The sequence below is a fragment of the Colossoma macropomum genome, unplaced genomic scaffold (assembly GCF_904425465.1).
Source record: "Colossoma macropomum unplaced genomic scaffold, Colossoma_macropomum, whole genome shotgun sequence".
NCBI classification, from domain to species: domain Eukaryota; kingdom Metazoa; phylum Chordata; class Actinopteri; order Characiformes; family Serrasalmidae; genus Colossoma; species Colossoma macropomum.
In genome coordinates this window covers 10,179,068-10,190,879 of record NW_023494809.1, presented here as the reverse complement: position 1 = coordinate 10,190,879, position 11,812 = coordinate 10,179,068, and the positions used below count along the sequence as shown (strand labels likewise).

Here is an 11,812-nt window from a genome sequence, read left to right as displayed (position 1 = left end):
TGATTTGTTCAGTGTTACTTTTTGACATTTTGTTGTAGTCTTGTTTAATCATTTTTTTTCCTTCGGCCAGGATTTTTAAAACTTTTTTTTGGGTGCTGTAAATTTTGGTGCATCCCTAATCTTGTTTTATTAATTTGAAGTATTTATAAAATATGTATTATGATTATTATTGTTGTTGTTGTTTTGTTGTACTTAATTACTTAATATTGTAATTGTCTACAAAGTAGAAAATATTCTGATATAAATTTTGCTTTATATTTCCTATATTTATCACATATATGTAACTGCCTATATGCTACCTAAAATAAATATTTTTGCCCTTGTAATTTTTAGAAATTGAACAAGTAACTCTGTAAAAACGTACTTTACCATGTCAGGTCATTTCAGAATAGGTTACCTATTTTTTCTTTTTTATTTATTTATTTTTTTTGCTATTTATTCCTCCTATTTTATTTTTATTTTTTGTGGACATTTTCATAACAATAGCACATGCTCACACACAAACCTTACTACACTATACTATACTGAGTGTCTGTTTTCTGGCAGGTGGTGCTAAAGATTATAAAGCACTACCATGAGGAGAGCCAGGGCAGTGGGATAGTGCAGGAGTCTTTCTTAGCCTAGTGGTGGACAACCACCTGGAGATTTCGCCTGCTTTCCCTTCCCCAGCACACGGAGGACGAGGCCGACTTTGACGGAGGTAGGGGCTAAAACCCATCTTCATCCCCACAGCTCCACACGTACAACATCCTCATAATGAAGCTCACATACTGAGTCTTCCTATTACATCTCTAAATGTTAATTGCCTTTTTAACCTTTATGTAACCAGGTAAGTCTCTTGAGATCCAAGGTCTCGTTTCCAAGTGAGATTTTCTAGCATAGCGGTGCAAACCTAATTTGAAACAAGATAATGCATCATACAGTGTGCGAATAGGCTTTGTGCTATCTATAAGATAATTAATGCTCTGCTCATTGTAGGCTGTAGTCTACAATCGCCGTGTAATTAGTATGGCATGCTGGTCCTGTTCAGTGGCTGCCATGATTAGTTCCCGGCCTTCTGTCAGACTGGCTTCTGGCCTGCAGAAGAGGTCGGTCCCCAACCTTGGCCCTCAGACTGCGGGAAACGACCTTGCTGATTCAGACTGCTCGTTAGAGCTCAGTTGACCGAATGCCGGCCAACTCCGCTAACAAGCAGCGGTCTAGAAGTTGCAGCAAGAGCAAAAGGCCAAGCTGGAGATGGGTGCCCAGGGACGTATGTTTACTGAGACATGGCATTATCACTTGAAGCCAGTTTGTTGCTTTTACCACTGGAACAATGTATACTTGTTGGTTCCTTCTCTGTGTAATACAACAAAAAAATGATTTTGTTTGTCTGATTGCAGAAGAATAGTACAAGTTTACTGCACAAAGAGAATCAAAGGCAGCCCTGCCCCTCTGTGCCAAAAAAAATCTTGGTGACCTTCAGGCTTGCCTGCTTGATGGCAGCCTAAATTTAATTGGTGTCCAGAAAAACTTGAGTTTGTGTGTGCGTGAACAAAATTGGTCTCAGCTTGTTCACATCGCTCCTGGACTCTGCGGTCCATCTTCAGCACTGATTTAAAGCAATGATTCTAGACTCTTTCTGTAGTCATAACTTGTGGCCGGTCAGACTGCAGCTTGCCCCAGCGCTCTTTTTAGCGGTCCATCACTCTTAAACTCCACACTGACCGCTTTCTGCTGAGCCAGTCATCTTGCTTCTGTGACAGCTCATCGCTCCCAGGAAGCTCACGCAGCCCGGGTATAATTTAGCTCTTCCTCTCCCTCTCCCTCCCTGTCCCTCTGTGGATGATGGCAGATGTGAAGGGAATAAGTGGACGTTCTTATTGTAGTGAGTGTGCTGCCCGGTGTAAGAGATATGCCTTCCTGCCTGCTGCCCTTCAGCTCTCAGCCTTCTTCAGCTGTTATTCCCTTGCACTCTCAGAAGGTGACAGTGTTGCACTTTCATTTCAGCATTTCCACCTCAACATGGAGGCCAGGTAGGTGAGCCGGCAGGCTGAGTGGGAAAGGGGGTGGGGGGGAACACGATGCTGGCAAGCTGACCCAGGAGCGGTTGGAGAGCAGATTTATTGCAGAAAAGCTTGTCCCAGTCCTAGAGTGTGCATCGCGCAGAACCAATGTACTAAACGGGCAATTTGCAGAGGAGGTTCTGTGAACGCATTAGCCTAGTCGCCGACCCCTAACTTGAATCAAGATGCCTGTGATCATCTTCGGCTTTGCTGATTGATTGGGGTCTTGGGTCAGAGACAGTCAGGGTTGGAGAAAATGCTGCCAGGTACATGAGCTGCAAGAAGACTTGGGTATAAAGGGCAGGTGCTGGAAGTTGAGGATTTCAGGATTATTCAGGTGTTGAATACCCTGTTGCACTGGTTCTTCACCCTGAGTACACACATTATAGTGTTGTCCCTGCTCCAGTGCAACCACTGAACCTCAACTTGTTAATTAGCTGATTAGTTCAATCAAGTGTGCTAGACAGTGAAAACTCCAAGATATGCAGTGCTTGAGGATCGGGAACCTCTGCCCTGTACAAACCGAGGACATTAACCATGTGCTATTCTTTGAGATCAGGGTAACAGTCTGGGTCCTGTTTCCAAGATAAGCTTATCTTACATCACTTAAATCCAGTGGTTCCATTTCCTCCTTCCCCTCTGGTAAGTCGAACATACTGTATGTTTTCAAATTCAGCTCTCCTTTATGCAGTTGTTAAGATGCGAGTCAGGGCAGAAGGCTTTCTCCTTTTAATTGCCCGGCTCAAATCTGACATTAGAGAATGGCGTGTTGTCGATACTGCTGGGAGGGTCACTGGGATTTAAAGACACATAATCAACAGTGAGTGCTAACCCTAGAGCAGCAGTGGGATGCTGGCCTGGCCACGGCCGACGTCTGACCTCTAAACCTCCGGACTCTTCACGTGCACCTTAGGGATGACTTAATCAAACGAGAGTCACAAGAGCCATTTCCACCTTCCACGCTCGTGGGAGCTGGTAGCTGGCACTGTGGCCCTGGCAGTGGGCCAATCTTTTACTTAAATGGCTTGATTTATTAATGGCCCTTGATGCCTCCACGGAGTATGCCCTGTCCGAGGTTTTAGCAGATTGCTTCGTACCCCTCTCCTCACTACTCAAGCTGTAATTAATCAAGGCCCCTGGACGATCAGACAAAAGCCTTCTGCTGTGACGACTGACGCTTCTCTTACGGGAATTGAACGTGGGACGAACCGAAGCTTTGTGGGAAGCAATGTCCCAGGGCTTGTAAAGACCTTCTGGTTCAGTCTCCTGTAAACACACGCTAGAACCCAACTAATACAACAGTGTTGGTGAAAATATTAAAGAAACTGTGCCGGTAATTAATGACTTTCACACTTTTTCAGTTGCAGCATTGCCAGGATTCAAACTAGTGGCAATCTGTAGACAGTTGTGCCACCAGGATGCCATATGCCGCACCACCTATTTAACTATATCACTGCAATACAGCCCGAGCTGATTAGTTTGAATAAAAAAAACACCACCATGATTAAAATAACAGAAACTTTCATCAAATTACATGTATAAAAATATAACCTTTTGCATAATTTTATGAAAAATCTGAAAAATTAGAGATGTTTAACAGAAACCAGAACCACTTAATGATTTTTACTGGAGGAGAAATCACACATTTTCCCCCTGAGGTCAACAAAGTACATCTATGTATCTGTTTATGGTATTTATTGGAACTTATGCTAAGGCCTTGGATGAATAATATTTAAAAATATTTCTTACAAACACTGAATGAAACATGCCCCTATTAGTGTTCATTGTTTGCAATGGTAGAATTTTGAAGAACAGTGTTTCTTTTATCATCATCCCATCACATGATGCCTATTTGTTTCTTTGCTCAACCTTTCTTTGCCATTTGGTTGTCCATGGCTGTTTAGGTCTGAACAGTAAGGCAAGTTTAACAGCTTTATCACAGTGCTTTAAGGATGTAGGACAAATGTACTCACTGTAGTACCGTGGTAATTAAGTCTTATGATGAGCCCACTCGGGTATACTGTAGCATACATTTCCTGTAGATATGACTGCATTTTCTTAAATGGAAGAAACTTAGAAAAAAAGACTTTAGGTTGCTGCTTCGTTTAACTGCTCCCCATAATTAGCATTTCTAAAACACGTCTCGGAAGTATAGAAGCTTTTCTCTTTACAGTTTTTCATCCAAGAAAACCAACTTAGGTCTCACAGTTATATAGATGCAATATTGTTGGCTATCACATTTGTGTACGAACACCCGTGGAAATTAAGGCCTCGAATCTCCTTTCTTTTTGTATCATGGGACAACAAACCCTCTGAGTCAGTTCTAGGAGTAAAAGAATGTTTCTCAAATGTCCTTAAGAGTTGAGTAAATCTGAGTTTGGTGTACTTGAGAATACACTGGAGTAAATTTGAGTACTTGAGAAATGTCTCAACTCATGAAATAGCTCCAGCAGCGCCAGATCTTGCCTTCATCTGTCTGACAGAGTGGTTACAAAGCAATCTGCTAAACTCCCAAGAAATCACCTCAGGGTGTGAAGCTTCTGATCTTTAGGTTAGCTCATCTCGAATGGGCATGGATCAGTCAAAAACAAAACAAAAAATGACAAAGATCATTCAAGTTTTTGAAAGAAAAAAACTCTTTATTAACTTTGTTTTTGACTGATCCAATAGATTGTCCTCTGTACGGGAAGACGTCTGTAGTTGCGTGCTAAAGTCAACTGCCAAAGTCACTTTATGTCTTAGCATAAAGAAAGTCTGAGTCAATCACTAAACCAAAGAACCATTGTTGAAGGATAAGAAAGGCAAGGAAGATGGAGATGTTATGTAGACTAGAAGAAGCGTGCACTTTGACATCTTGATGCTTCCAACCACTGCACGTCTCGCGACACAAGACATAACACTGTAAATTGTAATGAAAATCAGTCAAAGGTTTAGACACGCTTTTGTTTTTATAGACTGGGAACAGTCCTGTGGGAAAAGCATGGCTGGTCACTTGCTTTTTGCCCAGTTTTGTCTTCAGTTTAGTCACTCCCTGTTACACCTACTGGGTCTACCCTTATCATATGATACTACCAAGCTGGGAGGATAAAGGCTAGCATGTGCTTCCTTTGGGACACTTGGAGCGACACCACATCCCAGATCCTTATTTACTCCTGTTTCGCTATGTCACTAGACTTAACACGCTTGGAGGAGAGTGCTAGCTACCTATTCTCTTTTGTCAGCTAATAATGTCCACATTGGCTAGTATTAAGCTGAGTGGTGGGGGGAGAGGAAGGACTGTCCTGCAAACCCAGAGAGAGTGAGGACAATTATTATCTCTTGGATTCCCAGCTGCAGATGGCTGATTGAATTCACAATCCCCAGATGAGATGTCATTCTGTGATTCATAGCGGTATGCGACCAAAGATGGCATCAGGGAGGAAAAGAGGACCATCTTAGCCACCCAGAAAGAGCAAGGGCAGTTATGGCTGGGCATTACTAGGGATCGAACTTGCTCCCGAAGATAGAGCTCACACTTATGCTTACATGTTGCTAAAAGAAAAGTTGTCCTGTGCCTCATAGCAGTACTTGACTGATGGCAGCATGCAGCCATGGAAACGTTACCCTGGTGAGAGCATCACCATTGGTACTGGATGACAATCAGAGGAGAGCTTTAGCAGTGTTGATTATTTATGGTGGAGGAAAAGGAACGAGGATGCTTTTAATTCTTTGTTTTATAGTACCAGATACACCTGGACTTCAAGAAAAAGACATGGGCATTCATGACTCCCAAAAAAGTCAGCATCCAGTTTATTCCACCTCTGCGGTTGATGGTAAAAGTTGGGAAAATGGTACACTGCCATTGCTGCTGGTGGTGGAATTTTCCATCGCTGCTTCACTGAAAACAGTGAAATATCCGGTCTGCCATCTACCGTCATATAAACTTAGCAAAAGACAGTTGTGCCACTTGTGAGCCCAATGTAGGGGTTATAATTAATTACCCGTTGCCGTCAAGTTGATTCCGACTCTTAGCGACCATATGGATAGTGTTTCTTCAGAATGTCTGCTGAATGGCTGGTTTATGATTCCTCTGATTGAATCCATCTTGTTGCTGGTCATCCTCTTTCTCTTTTACCTTCAACTCTTTCAACCATAATGGTCTTTTCCAGTGAATCAGTTCTTCTCAAAACATGTCTAAAGAGCTTCAGTTTGGTTATCAAGGCTTTGAGTTGGAGTCAAGGCCTGATTTGGTCGTTTACTACTGAAGTTCAGAGGCATCTATATTTTTCCTATCTCGCTTGGCTATTGTCCAGCTTTTACATTGATAAAGAATAAAGAGGTGACCACAGCCTGGACCGTTCTGATCTTTGTGTGTGTAGAGACAAATCATTGCATTTGAAGATCTTTTCAAGCTCCTTCATCCTTGTTCTGCCAAGTGCCAATCTGTATCATATTTCCTTCATTTTTCATCACATATTTGAGTCATGATTTAACACCTTTTGTTGGTCACTAACTGTCCTCGTACATGTTCCTTCATAGCTTTGTTGTTTTCGGCGTTGTTCTAAAACGTAAACATTAGTGAAAACAAAGACCTTCCAGGAGTCGGTACGTCAAACTGTTGACTGATACTGCATTGTGAAAAATACATTTGTGAGTCATCTCCTTTGTGCATCCTTCTCTTAACTGACTCAGTCAGGTTTTGTACTGAGCGTTAACCTCAGTGCGTGTCTGTGTCATTGTTTTATTCACCCCTCTTATTTTGCGAAGGTGCTCTGACTGTAGTGGGGAATCGAATGCATTAAAGTGCATTAGAGTGTGAGAGAGAGGTTTGGGGTGGGGAGCTTGGGGAAGGGTGGGGAATTGGAGCGAAATTCGGTTAGCAGGGCCTCGCTCAGCGTTGCCGGCAGCTTTAATTGCGACGCCAGGCGACAAGCGGAGAGCAAATGTGAAATCCCTTTCGGCCCTTTTCGCAGGCGTCCGCCCGAGTCCGCTGCAGAAGGCTCGCACGTGTCCATGCTTGCGCGTGATGTGTGTCTTTGTTATTCCGATGATGTGCCGCCGTAAATCCTATTGAATTTTCTTGCCAGTGCGCTTGAAATCCTACAGGTCATTAGAGATTCACCGGGAGGTGCTCTCTCCAGAATGAGTGTGAAATATGAAATCATCCACCATTTGCAGATGTGCACTGGGGCAGCATTTGCCGGTAGAGTAATTTCTTTTATTTTTAAATTTTTTTTTTTCTTCTCTCTCACTCTGTTTCTCCCCTCTAGCCAGTCAGGAGAGGGAAGGAAATTGGGTAAAAGCTGAAGGACTGCCTTTGTAAGACATGCCTGGCACACAGACATGCGCTTTCCCTTTCCCTCCTCCTCTTGACAGATGCATGTGTGGCTGGAAGTAAACAGCGTATCGAGTGCTCGTGCCTCTTCCCGGCGTCAGGCGGCCGAGCGGGCTAATTTCCCCGCCGCTAGCGGCTGCATAATGGGCTCCGCGGCTCGCCTTGCTCTGTGTTCCATCGGGCATCGCAGATTAGCTGCAATTAATCTTAGTTAAGAGAAGCCTGTGTGTGTCTGACACCCTTCTTTGCCTGGTGGGGGGAGGTGGTGGGGGTACATGCACTGCAGAGTCGCTCGAGCAAATGCAGATGTAGATAAACAGCAGGGTGGTTTATAGGAGAGAATATCATGAGCCCTAATGGGACAGCAACCCACTAAACCAGCCCTGCGTATGACGCAGCTGGTGCGTTACTCATGCCGATGCAACGTGCTTGCATTCCCCTCAATTCTCTCTCTCTCTCTCTCTCTCTCTCTCTCTCTCTCTCTCTCTCTCTCTCTCTCATTCTCTTTCTCTCCCCTTTTTCTCGCTCACTCTTGTTCTCATTCTCTCTTGCTCTCTCTCATTCTTCTCCCTCTATCATTCTCCCTTCTCTCCCCTTTCTTTCCTTGTTTCTCTCATTCACCTTTTCTCTTCTCTTTCTCTGTTCCTCTCATTCTCTTTCTTTCCCCATCTCTCTCTCGTAGTCATTCTTTCCTGCTCTCTCCTTCCTTTTCTCTCCTATCATTTTTGTTCTCTCCCCTTTCTCTTGTTCATTGTGTCTGTCTCTTCATTCTCTTCTTCTCCCTTTTCTCTTTCTCTCTGTCCCTCTCTTTCTCATTCTTTCTCCCCCTTTTCTCTCACCCTTGTTCTCATTCTCTCTTGCTCTCTCTTTTTCTTTTTTCTCCCTCTATCTCATTCATTCTCTCTCTCTTTCTCTCTCTCTTGTTCTCATTCTCTTGCTCTTTTTTCTCCCTCTATCTTATTTGTTATCTCTCTTTCTCTCTCACTGTTGTTCTCATTCTCTCTTGCTCTCTCTTGTTCTTTTTTCCTCCCTCTCGTTCTCTCACTCTTGTTCTTATTCTCTCTTGTTTTCTCTTGCTCTTTTCTGCTCCCTCAATCATTATTGTCGTCTCCCCTCTCTCTCTTCCCTCTCGTTTGTTCTCTCTCTCCCCATTCTCTTTTTCTCTCTTCTCTCTTTCTCTGTCCCACTCTTCCTCATTCTTTCTCCCCCCTTTTCTCTCACTCTTCTCATTCTCTCTTGTGTGCTCTCATTCTTTTTTTCCCTCTGTCTCTCTCCCTCTCTCTCCCTCTGTCTCTCTCCCCCACTGTCTCTCTCTCTCTCTCTCTCTCTGTCTCCCCCTCTCCCCTCTGTCTCTGTCTCTCTCTCTTTCTCTGTCTCTGTTTCCCGTGCCTCCTCACTAGCATTATCTTGGGGAGTGTTTGTGCTTGATGCATTCCCACTGATGTCTAGACTGCTGAATCCACACCGTTTCCTGCAGTAAGCACACTCATGCAATTAGTAACGAAAATGATAAGCGCCTCTGTTTTGTCCTATAGCATGATGGTTATCATTAATTGTGATTAACAGAGATTAGCCCTGTTATCACTGAAGCTCTGCAATACATCAGAGCAGTGATTGAACGCTAGCAGGCATGCAGCTGTGAGCATGCAGTACCTTTGTAGCCTTTGGTTAATTATGGCCAAAATTGCAATAACAGTTATTCTTCAATTAATTGCTCAGCCCTAACGTGGAATTATTGCCGATGATGGTGTGTAGGACTGGGCTCTCTCCACAGAAGAAGATTTTAATGACCCTTGCTTGTTTTATTATTTACTGATTTTTCATTATCTGTTGGCGAACCTGGTCTGGGCTTCATTTCTCGTGTCTAGAGGCAGGAAGAATACTTCCACACCGACCTTGGCTTTTCAGTTTCTGAAGCAACGTCAAGATCCCGCCGCATTATTTTTAATAAAGCAACAGATGACCTTAACCGTCGCTGACTCAGAGCCAGCCAAAGCTGTATGTGGAGTGAGTCAAAAAATGCTATTGCTAGATACTAGAAGTGCTTCATCATTAAGGATCAATGATATGAATAAGTTACTCTATTGCATCATATTGCAAGTGCGATGTAATGTAATGTATTAAAAGCACAATCATTTATTGACGTTTAAATTGATTGGTTGAACTGTGGATTAGAGATATCTGATACCGCTGATATCAACCTGATACTGATACCTAGTAATGTCTTAATTCACCCAAACATGCAAGGAACTCTCATCTAAATCTCTGATTGGTCAGGAGTCTAACAGTCTGTGTTAAAAAAAAAAATGTATATATTACTGGCTCATTTGGATTTTTTAGCCTTTTGCCACATTGTGAATGCAAATGGCAGTATTGCAGTAATTATTACCAATAAAATATGATCGTATATTTTGAAAGTATTATTGCTGCGGCTCCACAGCCGAATTAGATTTTTAGATGAAAGTAAAATAATCCTCCTTTGCTGTAAAAAAAAAAAGCTCTGCTGATTGTTCAACACAGTTTTAACAATAAATGGTCTTAAACGCTGGAGTTAATGTGGCCTATATCTGCTACTTCACCGGCCTTTAACCCTGAATGTTGGCACACAGACTGCTGGTCACCATAGCAATGCAGGCAACAATCTTGCCCAGCTAGTAGCTAACAAAAAGGCAAAGAGAGAGATTTAAAATGAACATTGATAATTTGGAGACAAATGGACTTATTTGCATTTATAATCACTCCAGCTGGATTCCTTATATTTTTAATCTGCATCGAGAAACTGAAACACTAAAAAGTCACAAAGCTGGAATCAGATTCTTGATCACCAGCTTCTTGTTCGAATTTTCCCCTTCCACCTTAAATGGTGTAGCGGTTACATTCTGGCGACTCAGGCACCATTTGAGGTGGAACAGAAGATTGGAGCAAGAAGCTGGCGAATGAGAAGCTGACTTCAGCCTCATAAAAAGTCGAACAATGAGAGACATTTTACAAAAAAACTATTCTTGTTTCCTGCTGGAGGTGCAAGATAAGCGGCTATTGCTGAGCTAAAGTTTAAAGCAGAGCAAAGTATGTCTGCATTTTTGTTTATATTTTTTTAGCCTATACTAGGACATTAGCCCATACTGAGACATATTTACAGCCAAGATGGTAAAATGGACATAAAATGTTGTGGCTCCCAAGGTGGTTTGATTTTTGTAGGAAGGACAAAATGGCTCTTCTTAACATTTGGGTTGCCGACCCCTGACATAGGCCATCGCTCACTCAGCCAGCAGCTTCAGGCGATGTCAGATGCCAGTGATCTCCACAGCTTCTTAGCTGAGTATTTACCAAATTCATGCAGAGTCTGATGATCAGAGATGAAATGGTTCCAAGCAATGTTGACATTTGTCTTCATATTGTTCAGTTCTGTTTTTACTATGTTGCACAATAAAAATATTTCACTTCACATGCTAAATATGGTTCTAGTTAAAAGTGAAGGGATGTCCAAGAATAATATGCCACAGTTAATCCTCAATTCTCAAACCATCAGAAATTTAATATATAATGTAATAGAAATTTTTAGGTGTCCTGCCTACTCTTTTTTTTTTTTTTTGCTGTAATGAAGTGGAAATGGAAACATTAACATATTACCATAAAGCACATTTCCAGCCACTTATTTGTGCTCTGTGGAATTGAAACACCACTGTATCTTATCAAAATGAATGATGAATGCCTGATAAACTCTTCCATAATATAATATTTGTCTATCCACTTATTCATGTTCAGTGGTGAGAGATATCAAACAAACATGCCAAATGAATTTCTAACACTTAGGAGGTGCAGTGAAGACCATCGTAGCAATTGCCGTTATCATTTTCGGTCAAAACTGTAGATGCCCACTAGACATTTTCAAGTGCTGATGTTTATTAATGCATAGTCTTTGTGGTCATGGAGATTTTGTTAAAGAATGACTCATAGGATGTGTCCTTTAAATGCAAATGAATCAATTAGCCTACAGCCCAGAATAGCCTCTTGTATACTTCACCTTTTACTGTTTACCAACCACACCTATAAGCCCATGTTGTGGGTTACTATTCTGTGCTTTTGCCATGTCTTTGCCTGTTGCAGGCGAAATTTTAGCCTTTTGGACAAATCCAGAGGTTACAAATGAGTTTTGAAGTCTTTGGGTGGCATAGCGTGGCAGGGTCAGGAAGGGATGATTAACTGCCTCTGTGTTCCCGTCCACGTCCTGACAAAAGAGCAGCCAGGCTAGAAATTTAAAGCATTGGCCGTCTGACAGGGGCACGGCAGCGCTCCGATTTCTTCTGCGGCTTCCCACACTGTGTATACTGAATGCCTTTGACTTTTGCAGTCCTAGTTCCAAAGCCGTCATCAACGTCCGTCTATGGTCTCCCGCACTGGCCTGCAGTCAGACAGAGGCTTTTTATTGACCTTTTGTTACTTAAAATCATCG

General features: G+C 42.5%; 1 protein-coding gene across 1 annotated transcript in view; it reads left to right on the top strand.

Moving 5' to 3' along the window:
* The first annotated feature begins 292 nt into the window (after nucleotides 1–292).
* The window catches only part of eif3ha (eukaryotic translation initiation factor 3, subunit H, a), a 70,792-nt gene continuing 59,272 nt past the window's right edge, over nucleotides 293–11,812 (top strand). The window contains 5 exon segments of the mRNA XM_036557906.1: nucleotides 293–322; nucleotides 547–601; nucleotides 604–661; nucleotides 663–700; nucleotides 1,391–1,395. Of these exon segments, the coding sequence (XP_036413799.1) occupies nucleotides 293–322; nucleotides 547–601; nucleotides 604–661; nucleotides 663–700; nucleotides 1,391–1,395 (186 nt within the window).